General features: G+C 34.9%; 2 protein-coding genes and 1 long non-coding RNA gene across 9 annotated transcripts; 1 reads left to right on the plus strand and 2 right to left on the minus strand.

Moving 5' to 3' along the window:
- Positions 1-66: 66 nt before the first annotated feature.
- Positions 67-11,262, plus strand: LOC6724687 (polyamine-transporting ATPase 13A3). 6 transcript variants are annotated; one of them, XM_044923510.1, is made up of 10 exons: positions 67-198; positions 1,823-1,950; positions 2,042-3,207; positions 4,903-5,191; positions 5,248-5,357; positions 5,414-5,775; positions 5,829-6,332; positions 6,393-6,593; positions 8,361-10,215; positions 10,291-11,262. In XM_044923510.1, the coding sequence occupies exons 3-10, from the start codon at positions 2,763-2,765 to the stop codon at positions 10,884-10,886; spliced, it is 4,362 nt and encodes a 1,453-aa protein (XP_044779445.1). In that variant the 5' UTR covers positions 67-198; positions 1,823-1,950; positions 2,042-2,762; the 3' UTR covers positions 10,887-11,262. The 6 variants fall into 6 exon arrangements, with proteins under 6 accessions (XP_044779445.1, XP_039152085.1, XP_039152084.1 ...); XM_039296150.2 differs by having other exon boundaries at positions 190-329; XM_039296151.2 differs by having other exon boundaries at positions 1,823-3,207.
- LOC120285213 lies at positions 849-4,982 on the minus strand. Its single transcript, XR_005544453.2, has 3 exons — positions 4,893-4,982; positions 1,520-1,700; positions 849-1,424 (listed from the first exon to the last, which is right to left on the minus strand). It is a non-coding gene; the product is annotated as an uncharacterized LOC120285213 (long non-coding RNA).
- Positions 11,263-11,762: 500 nt separating the features above from the next.
- LOC120285212 (probable cation-transporting ATPase W08D2.5) lies at positions 11,763-14,179 on the minus strand. 2 transcript variants are annotated; one of them, XM_039296172.2, is made up of 4 exons: positions 13,069-14,179; positions 12,686-12,990; positions 11,967-12,334; positions 11,763-11,796 (listed from the first exon to the last, which is right to left on the minus strand). In XM_039296172.2, the coding sequence occupies exons 1-2, from the start codon at positions 14,135-14,137 to the stop codon at positions 12,782-12,784; spliced, it is 1,278 nt and encodes a 425-aa protein (XP_039152106.1). In that variant the 5' UTR covers positions 14,138-14,179; the 3' UTR covers positions 11,763-11,796; positions 11,967-12,334; positions 12,686-12,781. The 2 variants fall into 2 exon arrangements, with proteins under 2 accessions (XP_039152106.1, XP_044779450.1); XM_044923515.1 differs by having other exon boundaries at positions 11,763-12,334.
- Positions 14,180-15,361: the final 1,182 nt, after the last annotated feature.

Here is a 15,361-nt window from a genome sequence, read left to right on the forward strand (position 1 = left end):
AATAAATACCATCGTCCCAAAACTCTCCCATCTGCCATAACGCTACCTTGGCGTACAAAATAAATCGTTAGTGTAAATAAACTATTTGAATATTTTATTCCAAATGTCGATGCTTTTGGGTGCATTTAAACATTGTTTTAAATCCATCGATAAAGGGATGTGAATAGGCAGATTTATAGTGACACCAGCAGAGGAATTGTAATTATTGTGAACACATCAACTTTGCCGTAGTATTGTGCGTTTTAAGACGTACAAATAAAACATGTGGAGTTACTATAAACTGATGTCCTAGTGAATGTGTTGTAAATTTAGCAGGCGCCTATTACATAGTATGGCTTTAAAATAATGTTTATATACATAAAAATATATATTTTAGAATCTAGATACTATATATATACAATATCCTTTCATACACATGTATGACATGTTTCGACTGCAAGATTTTATATTATGTCACGATATATAAAAGACTTGATGAAGTTTTGATGACAATGATGTCATTTTACTAAGTGAAGTTATTTAAATAATTTAATCTGAAATACTTATTTTCTTTAGCTAAGTGAAGTATCTTATAGTACAAGCGTCTCATTTACCAAATAAAGTTATCTATTCATATATTTTTTTTTTTGAGTTATTTATTTTTTTGACTGCACCGGTATTTCTAATGGCAGTGAAATATAATATGATTGGTTGTCCATGAAGTTGTTTTTTGTAAGTTTGTATATTAGTTAAACAAACCCACATAAATCTGATGTATGTGACTAGTTTGTATTGTAGCATTCAATGTCGATGTATATTAAAATACCAGAGTCGATCTGGCCATGCAACGCCAATTTGTATTGGTTGGATTTTTTATTAGAATTTTTTTTATTATGTTTAATTTCATGTACAAAAGAGTGTTATCAACTAATTTCTTCATGTATAGCTCACATTTTATGCGTTAGTTTAATGTTTTTACGAATTTTCAGAGTGCTTTGTCCACTCTTTAGTGTCCATTGCCAATTTAACTACTTCTTTCTAATAATAATCAGAAATGAATTATGAGATGAATATGAATGAATATGAGATTGAATAACAATAACTTGATGCAAATCACTTTGCAGAACTGGTCATTTATGGATTTACACTTTAGCATTAAACATTGTTTTGATCTGCTGGACCTGCATATGTATGTACATATGCATATGAATGTAGCTATAATTAGGGAAAAACTCTTACCGAGACAACCATGACTAGAGGAACTGTCATGCGACTACTCTCTTTGCTGCCTTAGTGCAGGTTGATAGCAATCATTGCATTTTGTGTACATTAAGAGTCCTACTGTGTGTAATACTAAATAACCTCGGCATTTTTAGATCCTTGCTATATTTTAATATTGGAACAGTGTTTCTATTTTAATTTCCATAGAATAGAGACAGTAATACCTGTAAAATAATAGATGTGGTAGAAAGGAGCATTAAAAATATTAACCCTTATTTTTGGGAAATATGACAAGGTTCATAATGTTTTTTAAACTCACGTTATTAAAACTAATGGCAGAAACTCAGTAATTCTACCTTAATTTCTTTGATTCTAGAGTCGTAGATGCCGCACTGGTTTGTCTAGTTTATTGTTTTTTCCTTTGTCTATCCAATTTTTATAAGCACGCCAAAAAATATTTGTAACACGCCGTTCAACATTTTTAATTGTCTTTCCAATTTCTGTCGATTTGACAAAGAATTATTATTAGTTAACATATTACGATTGGGAAATAAGCTTAAAGTTTAATATTAAAAAACGTTATAAGATAAGATTACATATTACAATTTATCTTCCATTTCAGAAATTTACCATCACTTAGTCAAACAAGAAGAAGGACTCACTAAAGAAATTAAACTAAAACCTGCTTTTGCTTGGGTACCTATTAATGTGCCACTGAACGGTGTTATTATTAAAATGATTGAAATTGAGGTATATAAAAAATTGTATCGAATATAAAAAATAGTTATGTTCCCTACGTGGCATTTCATTTTTAATTTTAAATCGATACTTTTTTGCACAGACTACTAAAGTTCATCATTCTTAATTACCATTGCCAAGCAATTCGCACCTGTCATACTAAGAATTTAATCCGAGGGATTGTATCGTAATGAATTCATATCAAGGTGTTATAAAGAAGAAACTGGAAAAAAGTAAGATATTATACAGAAATGTGCTCAACGCGTGCTTTGGTGTATGTGTATTCACATTACCACTTAACAAGTTAAATGGTGTCCTGCCCAAAGGAACCAGATTAAGCTTGAAGATTTTACAAAAGGAGTACATCAAGCAATTCTTTTTTGAGAAGCGTGTGGGAAGCGGAGGAGCAGGTTTCAATTTTATTACGTTTTTTGGATGATTAATAAAGAACCGGAGAAGAAGCATAGCAACAAAATATCACAGCCTAAATCCTGCAGGTCCACAGGTGCAATTTTCATTTAAGCGACGGCAGCTAAAATTATTGCACTTTAAATTATTAGCCAATAATCACGTGCCATTTAACTTAAATATCCAACCTCGTCAAATATTTTTGAGCAGGGTAGGCAGATCGAACTGCTCTTCAATGATGTTACAAATTTTGTTCGCTTGTTTGCTATGTTGTTTAAGAGAGACCTTTTACAAAGATGACAGGTGTAGCTGACATTAAAATTGGCATAATTGCATAAGTCTTAGAACCAAGAAGTATATTCAAACTGTCGCAGAATTCATAATTGCCTGCACTTGTAATTTTAAATTGTCCAGAAATGTTCGCAAGTCAGAGCAAGGCTTGTGAGATTAATAATTCTCGAAGTGAGACAGTGCAGCTACAACCCTTACCAAATCATATTGAAGATCTAAAATTTAGAAATTCGGACGTTGAAACGGATGATGATCATCACTTCCCTGGAATTGCAGCTAAAAATAAAATCTTGAAGCTTAGCTGGTGGCATTCTCCTGTTGATATGCATTATGTTGCGACAGAATTAGTGCAACCAAAAAAAAGTGATAAAGTACCGAGCAATAAAATAAAAAAAGTTGAGAACAATAATACTTTAGTTAATGGTTGTAGTAAAACTTCAGCAAGATCGGTTCCGTTACTCCAATATAATCGTCCAGACCAGGATGGGGACAGCGACGAAAACATACCAAGCGTTCTTGAGCCAAACGTTGATGAACTCTATCCTAAAGACTCAGAACGGCTTGTGGATGGTAAGTTATATTTTTAGCTCGTTAATTACTGTTGACCTTTTTTTATTTTATTCTCTACTCGCGAAGAAGAATGTCGTTAGACACATTCCTTAATGGGGGATACGAGCGGCAATTGAACGCAAACGAGTTCATTTCTTTTCGCCGCGCAGTGATTTTTGAATTTTATGTTATGTAGATTTATTTTTAGCATCAATTTAGCATTTAGCATCAAAGCATTAAGAAATATATTTTCTGTTAAGATTCACTTGTGAAATTCACAGATCCAAGTGACAAAAGTCGACACTATGACTTATAAACAATTATTTTTTGACGAAGCATTCAGGGCTACTATGTAAATCGGTTCGGATCTAAGAAACAGCGAACGTGTGATCCGCAAGAATATCTGTGGTATTTTAAATAGCTTCAAAAACCAGCAAGCGTTCAATGGTGTCATATTATTCGAGTCTAGATTTCAAACCCAGAGGAAGGGATGCGACATTGTTAATAATACACGTTACTCGTACTCGGGTACACTAGAATCGTTGAAAAGTGTGTAACATCTAGAAGGAGGCGTGTTTAACCATATAAAGTATATTTTCTATATACATACGTATATTCTTGTTTTTATTAATTTTCGCGTCGACATTTAGTCTGCCAGCTGAATGCTTGGCGGAAAGCTTCAGTACGTTTTTTCGGCAGTTAAAGGATTTGATGGCTTCAAATAATTTACATATCTATATACATATGTATGTATCGAAATTTCTCAGATATGATAACTGAATGCATTTTAAATTACCTACGTAATTAAAAATTTAAATGGGTGAATATTGTATGTTCATATTTGTAAGTAAATATGTATATGCATATGTATGTATATGAAGCAACGAATCTTTTTGACAGTGTTGCTGTATTAGTATATGCATACATACATGTATTGTCAGCACATGCCAGCTGCAAAAATGTTAATGAATATATGTACGGTACATGTGTATGCATTAATTGATGAAGATCGTTTCTTATTGTATTCGTTATGATGAATTATGTTTTCATTTTGTATGTTCATATGTTTGTGTGCAAAGCTTCATACATATATCAGTGAATTATTAGGTGTAACGCACAATATTTCTATTAAATACTTTTCCTGTTGGCAACAGTGTCCCAATTACGTACAATTGAAAAGCCACATAATCATATAAGCGAATAAAAAACGGGTACGAAAAGAAAAGTGTGAGTGCTCTAGCGAACAAACAATATCAAGTTTGCGCTTTGGATTCTTATCACTTGTCTTTTATCTATTGATGTTGCCTTTTCGATTAGGCGTTTAACTAGCTGTTCGTGGCAACAACTTTTTCTTTAAATGTGTTTTGATTTTTTTGGTAAAAGGTCACAGTTAATTACCTTAACAATATTAGTTTCAAGATATTGACGGATTAAATAAATTTTAGCTATGCAATTTGAACAAATTTGTTGTTTCACCTATGGGAGTGTTATTGATTTTACTTTAATGTTTTTATAATTTTACAAAATAAAACAGCGAGTGGAAGCTAAAGTAGACGTACTTACATACATACATAGATAGAAAAAAAAATTATGACACCCCACAATAATTCAAAAGGTATGCACTCTAACATAGTACGCGAATTTAAATTATATAACACGCCATCGTTCTATTACATTATTGCTATTAGTATTTAAAGCTTGATTACTTATTTGTAGTTTCAAAACCATGTACTGGACTATTAAATCCAGATCAGGAGGATCAAATGAAAGTATGCGGTTATCGTCGTTCTCTTATGCGAACTGGTTTTTGTTGGGCATGTATCTTCTTAACTGGAGGTCTGTTGCGCCTCGTGTTACATTGGTGGCGTCATTTATATTTATATGCCACTTGCTCTAAATGTTCATTGGAGGAGGCAGAACAGGTTTTGGTAACAGAGGATTATCAAGGAAAGCACAAAATGTACCATGTAAAGAAAATTCAAGTCCTAACGTCAAGCAACCTTAAGTAAGTACACACCAATTGTGACAAAAAGAAAAAAATTAAAAGATTACATTCATCAGGACACTCTTGGAAAAGGAACAGCAGTCCATAGAAAGCACTCATATAGAATGCGATCATGTAGAAAACGTCTTGCAACTGTCAGTTCATTTTAACTCGGCCCAATTTAAAAGTACGTTCAATACAAACATAATAAGATGCACCAATTTGCAAAATCATTTTTTTTAGAATGCTCATCAATACGAATTTTTCGCTGCAAGCAATTGGTTTATGCTTGGAACAATAATATAAATAGTTTTCAAAGGATAAATGGACTCGACCTAAATATTCCGTGTTCATATTATCACCAACAGCGTGGATTAACTGTACATGAACAGATTTCAAGGCGAATTGTTTTCGGAGACAATGAGATATCTGTACCATTGCGAGATTTCAAGACATTGCTGTTCTTAGAAGTACTTAATCCTTTTTACGTTTTTCAATTATTTTCTGTAATTCTGTGGTTTACATATGATTACTATTACTATGCTTGCGTAATACTCTTGATGTCCATTTTTGGTATAACAGTGTCTGTTTTGCAAACGAAAAAGGTAAGTTATCAATAAGAAGAACTTTATAAAATATAATTCCTATATATTTTTAGAATCAGGATTTGCTCCAAAAAACAGTATATAACACTGGTAATGCTTGGGTTGTTGATCATAAAGGACTGTCTAAAGAGCTTCCAACGCGAGCGATAGTACCTGGGGACATCATTGAAATACCGTCATCAGGCTGTACCCTGCATTGCGATGCAATCTTAATATCAGGAAACTGCATTCTAGATGAGTCTATGCTTACTGGTGAAAGTGTGCCAGTAACCAAAACTCCTCTACCGTCGAAACGTGACATGATTTTTGATAAAACAGAGCATGCCAGACATACTCTTTTTTGTGGCACAAAGGTCATTCAGACTCGTTATATTGGCTCGAAAAAAGTATTGGCATTTGTAATAAACACTGGAAACATAACGGCAAAAGGAGAACTTATACGTTCTATTCTTTACCCCCCCCCTGTTGACTACAAGTTTGAACAAGATTCGTACAAATTTATCCAGTTTCTGGCAATAATAGCATGTGTAGGATTTATTTATACGCTTGTAACTAAAGTAAGTTGTGTACTTTTTAAGCAAATATAATTAAATGATAATATAATTTATTACGTACAGATCTTGCGTGGAACGGATCCTGTTAAAATAGCAGTTGAATCACTGGACCTTATCACAATTGTAGTCCCACCAGCACTTCCAGCTGCAATGACAGTCGGTCGATTTTATGCACAAAAGCGGCTAAAGACTAGTGAAATATTTTGCATATCTCCTAGGTCTATAAATGTGGCAGGAAGTATAAATTGTTGTTGCTTTGACAAGGTTCGTATTATTAATAAAGTTTGTTCGGTATTGATTTAGGTTGATTAAATGGTTTGTTTCCAATTTCATCTACAAACAAATATGTCGCATTTTATTTTAATTTGTTATTTAAACAATATAGTCAAATCTATTTACATTATTATTATTATGGTTCTAATATAATATATATTTTTACATTTTTATATATAATTATTTTACCACTTCTTTTTATACCCGTTACTCTTAAAAAAGGGTATATATATTCGTTTAAAAGTTTTTAATTCTTGTAGAAGGAAACGTTTTCGACCATAATAAGTATATATATTCTTTATCAGGAATAGCCGAGTCGATCTAACCAAGATACTAGAATAACAAGATGCGTAACGCCATACGATTTTCTTGCACACGATTTTTTCAGGCTGGTGACTCTAGAGCTCTCCAAGCTTCCAAGCTCTCTGAGAGAGCGGACAGCTCTACAGCCAGCACCTCTCTTCTACGCATACAGTGACAGCCGACAACTGTATGTGTGCACACGTATGGTCGTGCTTTGTATGCCCTCCACTTAACAAAATCTTAGACTTTAAATCTATATTATCTTTGATTGATTGGCACCATGTAAAAATTCTTGTTTGCATTGCCTTAACGATATAAATATTTAAATATAGCTTAGCTTAGAAATAGTACTAGTCGAAAACATATACATAATACCACAAAATAAATATGACTTTATATTAGAAAATTTGTCATTAAGTATTCAGCTTGCGACGTGTGAAAAATTAGAGTAGGCATTTCTAGTAGACATCGATTCTGACCGCACGGTCGTGCCTATATAAAGTATAAAGATCAGGATCAACAGCCAGTCAAGATTTCAGGAAATATAAAAGCAAGAACGTTGAGATTAAGCATACATATTTTAGTGACATAGACGCAGCGCAAATTTTACCACGCTCACTCTAACGCCCAGACTGCCATGCTCACACATTTGAAAAATTTGTTTAAATTTTGTCATAATTTGATTTGTCTTGTATATTTCTATATACTAACACGCCGACACTTTGAACAATTTTAAAATTTTTTCTCTTTTTGTTTACTAATATCTAGCGATATCTCAGAAAAATTATGAAATTTCGCGTTCGCATACATTTCCCCTACCTGTGTAACGGGTATCTTATGGTCGGGGGAGTCAACTATAGCATCCTCTCTATTTTTTAAATAATAGACCATTTTGCAACGAAATTGACCAGAACTCTAAATACCTAATTTTGTATATAATCCAGAAAATCGTCTTCTTCTTCTTCTTTTGGTTTTACTCACACAAGCAAGCAAATACTATTTTTATATTTATAAGCACTTAATTTTACGCGAGCGGAGATAGAGCAATATTGGCCGTCACCAAAAAGGTGAAGAACAATGGTATGGCCGTTACGCATTTTCTTATAAATAATAAAAATACTTTATAAAATAATATAAAACACGTTAAGGGAAACCTGGTTATAATAAAAAATATATATTTATAGAAGAGTACAGAACAAGTACAGTATAGTACAGAACAACCCAATAAAGAATATATATAAGATTAAATGAGAAGATTTCTATTATGTCCGCCTGTTCGTACGGACGTCATGATCCTGGGAACTATAAAAGCTAGAAATGTACTCGCTTATAGATATTTCATAAAATAATTAATAATTAAATAATTTAAAAAATTATTTATTTCCATAAACAATATATCCTTTATTAAAATGAACGTCACGAACTTATAGACCTTAAATTGTATCTTTATTTCAGACTGGTACTCTTACGGAAGATGGACTTGATATGTGGGGGGTTGTGCCCAAATCATCAACTAATCAATTTCAAATTCCTTTAAAAAGTATTGATCGATTGCCATTTGATCACTTCCTTTTCGGTATGGTAACGTGTCATTCTATAACAATATTGAACGGCAAAATGATGGGCGACCCATTGGATTTAAAAATGTTCCAGTCTACAGGATGGGAACTAGAAGATTCAAATAACATACCTGATACTGAAAAATATGGTATTCTTTATCCAACAATTTTAAGACAGCCAAGAGTTGGCCTTTCCGGTATGGCTGAACCAGATTGTGGATCTAAGAATGAAATTAAGCGGCAATCCTCTGTAGACGATTTACTAGCCACTGTTGGAATCTCGCCATCACAAAAGAATTTTGATCATGGTATCGTTCGAGAATTTCCATTTACTTCAGCTCTTCAGCGGATGTCTGTTGTTACTCGTTGCCTTAGTGACCAAGTATTTAATGTTTACTGCAAAGGTTCTCCCGAGATGTTGAAAAAACTTTGTACGCCACAAAGTTTACCAGATAATTATTCGCAACAACTATCGGAATTCGCAAAAAAAGGATACCGAATCATTGCCATTGCTTTTAAAGCTCTTTCCCACAAGATGAACTATACAAAAGTACAGCGTTTATCTCGAGAAGAGGTTGAAAACAACATGGAATTTTTGGGTTTTGTTATACTTGAGAATCGCCTTAAACCAGATACTGCTAAAGTAATAAATGCGCTAAACACAGCCAAAATTCGAACTATAATGATAACAGGCGATAATATTTTAACTGCAATAAGCGTTGCTCGGGATTGTGGCATAGTAAGTCCCTCGCAAGCAGTTATAACTGTGCATGCAGATCCAATTGGCGACAGTGCAAACTTCCAAACTAATACCGGTACAGAGTGTAATTTTGATAATAGTTCAGATAAACACTACAAGTTGCACTACACCTTAGATTTTGGTAGCAAGACGTCTCGGGCATATCTATTTAAATCAAGCTTTAATAGTAACCTTTTTGACCGGGATACACCTGAATTCACGGCCCACGTTGGAAAAACTATTTTTCATATGGAGTCGACGAATTCATTAGTTAACGAATCGAGTTCTAGTTACGCAGAGAGTGGTTTGCCGACAAGCGATAGTTTGGCCAGTGTAAAAACTATAGACACTTGGACCCACAATGATGCTGAGCTTGGTATAAAACACACACCAGACGAAAGCTGGCGGCAAGAATGTATATTTGCAATGGATGGTAAGACTTGGCAAATTGTAAAAGATCACTTTCCAGAGGAAATGGAAATTCTATTGACACGGGGTTCTATTTACGCCCGAATGTCACCCGATCAGAAACAGGCACTAGTTATAGAACTTCAAAACTTGGATTATTGCGTTGCCATGTGCGGTGATGGAGCCAATGACTGTGGTGCACTGAAGGTGGCTCACGCTGGTATTTCCTTAAGCGAGACTGAAGCATCCATAGCATCGCCATTTACTTCACGAAATCCCACAATTTCGGCGGTTTTAAAAGTTATTAAGGAAGGACGCGCTGCATTGGTCACATCGTTTGGTATTTTCAAGTATATGGCAGCCTATTCGCTGGTTCAGTTCATATCTGTTATGATTTTGTATTCCATCGACTCAAATTTGACGGATAAGCAGTATCTATATGTCGATCTTGGACTTATATCAATATTTGCCTTCTTTTTTGGTAAAACCGAATCATTTGATGGAAAGCTGGTGGAACAAGTTCCGCTTAGTTCATTAATATCCTACACGCCATTAGCTTCCCTTTTACTACATCTTACTGTTGTAACAGCATTTCAGGTGACTTGTAAGTATATATATATATATGTAAATGTAAATTTAGTAAACATAACGTAATCCTTTTTTTTTAATTCCATTATAGGTTGGATTCATCTGCATCAACAGCCGTGGTTTAAACCTTTCGAGCCTGCGGGTGAAGATCATTTAGGTTGCTATGAAAACTATACAATGTTCTGCATATCTAGTTTCCAGTATATTATTCTAGCTTTTGTTTTCTCAAAGGGTGCGCCATACAGAAAACCACTGTGGTCGAATTGGCCACTGTGTCTAGCATTTATTGTAAATTTGTGCATTATTGTATATTTGGTTCTTTACCCCTGCGATTGGGTAGCCACCTTTTTTCAGCTTATTGTACCTCCTTCCATGAGGTTTCGATACGTGATGCTTGCATACGGAGCAGCATCATTTATGTGTCATATTTTTGTCGAGTCATTTTTGGTTGAATATCTAGTGTTCAAAAAATACCAAGTACAGCGAGAGAAAAACTGGGTCACATCGAAGCAAAAATACATGCGTCTAGAGCATGATATATCAAATATAAAAAACTGGCCACCTATAACTGAAGTTTATGAACCAAATAATTTAACAGACTGGGAAACAGAACAGCCCACATATGTAAGTTTGCACGCTGAACAAAACCATGATACGCAGCTTGGAAAATTTCCTGGATTTTGTTAGAAAATTAAAACAAAAATGTAGCCAAAAAATTTAGAGCAAATAATCCTTGTCGAATTCTATGTAAATTGTACTGTAACCTAAGGAATTTCCATTATTAATAAAGTAGGGAATGTAGAAAAAAATATTTAGTTCCTATTTAGTTTTATTAGTAATCTTTGTATTTCTAATTGTACTTACATCAAAGATAACTTTGTATTAACTATGAACACTTTTGTCTTACTATGTTTAAAACGGCGTTGTTTCTTGATTATAATTAAGTGTTTGATGTTTATATACATAAGTTAAAATTCATATAGGCTGTATAATAAGCATTCGAGTAACTTTAATTCATTGGATTTTTAAGCATACATAAAATAAAAAATAATAATCACAATAATTGTATCTCTGTTTTAGAGGGTGCTTACAATGGAATGGCGTTTCTCGGATTTGGGCAAACGGAATTATATACTCGTTACTCGATTAGAAAAAGGGTATATTAGATTCGTTGAAAAGGAAGGTTTAAGAAAGCGTTTCCGACCATATGAAAAATATATTCTTGATCAGATTTAATAGCCGAGGCGATCTTGTCCTGTCCGTCTGTCCGTATGAACGTCTCGATCTCAGGAACTCCCATAAACCGCCCAAAAAGCCACACACAAACTTTTGCAAAATATTTTGATTTGTTAAATTTTTTATTAGTCTTGTAAGTTTCTATCGATTTGATAAAATAACAACTTCCGCTTTAACGACCACAAAGCATCCATTTGTATTCCCGTTACTCGTAGAATAAAAAGATTCATGCCACTGGAAGTTGGGCAAGCTGCGATTGAAGTCTAATGTATGCACGTGTCGGTGTTTTTGGTCTTCTCGCTCTTGTTGTTGCTGTCAGTTGTTTTGGTTTGGATGAGACCTCCCCGTTTCACGATGTGTACTATATACATATGAAATAATAAATTTGATTCGGTTTCTGTAACTCCCGATGCTTGTTTCTTGTGTGTGTCCTATGTGGTGCTTTCGCTCAGTGAAGTGTTGCTCTGATGTTTGTTGTTCAGGCTGTTGTTGTTGTTGAAGTTGTTTTCAAGTTGTTGGGGTGGCTGTTACCTCTAGCAGGGGCGGCGGACTCGCTGAGCTGCCCATGGACGAGATGCTGGCCCCCGGAGTCATTCCATCGATGTCGAAGTCGGACGTGGTGTCCGAATCACTAAGGCGCGACATGGTGCTCGGCGGTGATAAATGATCTGTCGGTTTCAGTATCAGGCCGTCCACATCGCTGCCCTTGTCACGTAACTGTTTTCGTTGTTGGTTGTTTAGTTGGTTGGTTGTTGTCATAAATTTTGCGTCGCAATGTTGTATAGATATCGCACGTGTTGTTGTTTTTGATGATGGTATTGTTGTTGTAGTTGGCAATGGTGGGTGGTGATTTTTTTTTTTGGGTGGTGATGTATTGGCGGGTGCACCAAAAAAAAAACCTACGAAAAAATAAACAGATTATGACAATGAGGAGTTAATAATTTTGTTCAAGCCGGGCAGCTGCTGCGGGGGGGCTGAGCGGGGTGGGTAAAGGACATTACCAGGTTGATTCTGACCTTCACTTTCATCCATTTACATTTTAAATCTTACGATCTTAAGAAACAAAGCTATTAGGAAGTTTTAGATTCTGAGCTGGGAAAGTGAAGAACAAATCCACCTAAACATCGAGCTTTGAAAACAAATGAACAAAAACAAATAATTGTAATCAAACAATAACATTTTCCATTTGACTTTTAGCCAGATTTGTGTTAGGTTTTTAACTCGCCGAAACTTCGTTCGTGGAACTGAACCTGAACTCTGTGTGTTTCCATCGATTTCATTTCATATTCTTTTCAAGTGTTTACCAACACCTCTTTAAGGACTCCACTCGACGGTCCAACGCCCGTCTAGATTCGCGGTGTAGCAAGGCGTCTCAACCTAGCTGTGCCTTGTCTTAACGGTATGTATGGCGCACCCTTGGAGAAAACAAAAGCTAGAATAATATACTGGAAACTAGATATGCAGAACATTGTATAGTTTTCATAGCAACCTAAATGATCTTCACCCGCAGGCTCGAAAGGTTTAAACCACGGCTGTTGATGCAGATGAATCCAACCTATAATGGAATTAAAAAAAAAAGGATTACGTTATGTTTACTAAATTTACATTTACTTATATATATATATATACTTACAAGTCACCTGAAATGCTGTTACAACAGTAAGATGTAGTAAAAGGGAAGCTAATGGCGTGTAGGATATTAATGAACTAAGCGGAACTTGTTCCACCAGCTTTCCATCAAATGATTCGGTTTTACCAAAAAAGAAGGCAAATATTGATATAAGTCCAAGATCGACATATAGATACTGCTTATCCGTCAAATTTGAGTCGATGGAATACAAAATCATAACAGATATGAACTGAACCAGCGAATAGGCTGCCATATACTTGAAAATACCAAACGATGTGACCAATGCAGCGCGTCCTTCCTTAATAACTTTTAAAACCGCCGAAATTGTGGGATTTCGTGAAGTAAATGGCGATGCTATGGATGCTTCAGTCTCGCTTAAGGAAATACCAGCGTGAGCCACCTTCAGTGCACCACAGTCATTGGCTCCATCACCGCACATGGCAACGCAATAATCCAAGTTTTGAAGTTCTATAACTAGTGCCTGTTTCTGATCGGGTGACATTCGGGCGTAAATAGAACCCCGTGTCAATAGAATTTCCATTTCCTCTGGAAAGTGATCTTTTACAATTTGCCAAGTCTTACCATCCATTGCAAATATACATTCTTGCCGCCAGCTTTCGTCTGGTGTGTGTTTTATACCAAGCTCAGCATCATTGTGGGTCCAAGTGTCTATAGTTTTTACACTGGCCAAACTATCGCTTGTCGGCAAACCACTCTCTGCGTAACTAGAACTCGATTCGTTAACTAATGAATTCGTCGACTCCATATGAAAAATAGTTTTTCCAACGTGGGCCGTGAATTCAGGTGTATCCCGGTCAAAAAGGTTACTATTAAAGCTTGATTTAAATAGATATGCCCGAGACGTCTTGCTACCAAAATCTAAGGTGTAGTGCAACTTGTAGTGTTTATCTGAACTATTATCAAAATTACACTCTGTACCGGTATTAGTTTGGAAGTTTGCACTGTCGCCAATTGGATCTGCATGCACAGTTATAACTGCTTGCGAGGGACTTACTATGCCACAATCCCGAGCAACGCTTATTGCAGTTAAAATATTATCGCCTGTTATCATTATAGTTCGAATTTTGGCTGTGTTCAGCGCATTTATTACTTTAGCAGTATCTGGTTTAAGGCGATTCTCAAGTATAACAAAACCCAAAAATTCCTTTTCTCGAGATAAACGCTGTACTTTATACAATCGAAACCGTGTGGGAATGGTTGGCTGGGAAGGTATAAGAGGGTTGTAAACAATACCATTTCACTCAAGAGGAATCGATCATCGGAATAAAACTCGGTTGGTCAACGATTACTTTGGATTACATCCAAAAAATATGATTCACTTCCCAGACTAATGTGTGAAGTCATTAAAAACAAAGGATAATCAACTCATTATTAATTTCCTTTAAAAATATTCTAATTTAAATGTTTAAAAGTTAATCATCTAGATTTTTTTTTGAATTGAATCGAAAATACTTAAATTATCGTTGGGGGGGATATCCTGATGAACCGATATTGATTCATCCATTTATGGATTGTTTTTCTTTCTTATTTAAATAAAATTCTTAAAGCAAACAGACTTTTTATTTATAGAATTGTTAAACTCTCGAGGGGAAAAAATTTCCAAAGCTCTCGCTTTAACAGTTTTCTAAATATCTTACATCAAAGATTTTTACTAAAGGGGCGCTAACCTGGTGAGTGTACCATCAAGCGGCTTTCCCAGGCACTGCTAAATCTACGTTGACTCTTCTTTAATTCAAAGGCCACAGGCCGCTGATGCGGTGCCAAACCGTATAAAAAGAATCCAACTATTTATCACCTGAATTGGGAAGGGGTAGAATGGCAACTCTGTACAATCTGAAAATGCAGTTGCAATGGACTGATGTAGAGCCGTTGACGGGCGCAGACGGTCATCACTTGTCTGATGATACTGATGGAGACTATACACCAGTCGGCATAAGTATTTTGACAAAATAAACGCTTTTGATAGGGTAGTTTTAATTTTTTGTATGTTAGTAAGTAATTAATTTATTATACATCATTTAAATGGTCGCATGGTTACTGCTCTACAAACTTTAAAAAGCAATCAGTATATCGAAAATATCCAAAATTTTTTTTCAAAATGCGGGATTGGCCGTTTTGGATGGTTTTAGGGTGTTAGAGTGAGAGTGGCAATTTTTTTTTTGCAAATCGATAGAAATTTACAAGAGTAATAAAAATAAAAAATAATAAAAATATAAAACAACATCAAAAAAATTTTCAGAAGTGAGCGCGTGTTAGTTTTGGACGGTTTGTGGGC

The sequence above is a fragment of the Drosophila simulans genome, chromosome 4 (genome assembly GCF_016746395.2).
Source record: "Drosophila simulans strain w501 chromosome 4, Prin_Dsim_3.1, whole genome shotgun sequence".
NCBI classification, from domain to species: Eukaryota; Metazoa; Arthropoda; class Insecta; order Diptera; family Drosophilidae; genus Drosophila; species Drosophila simulans.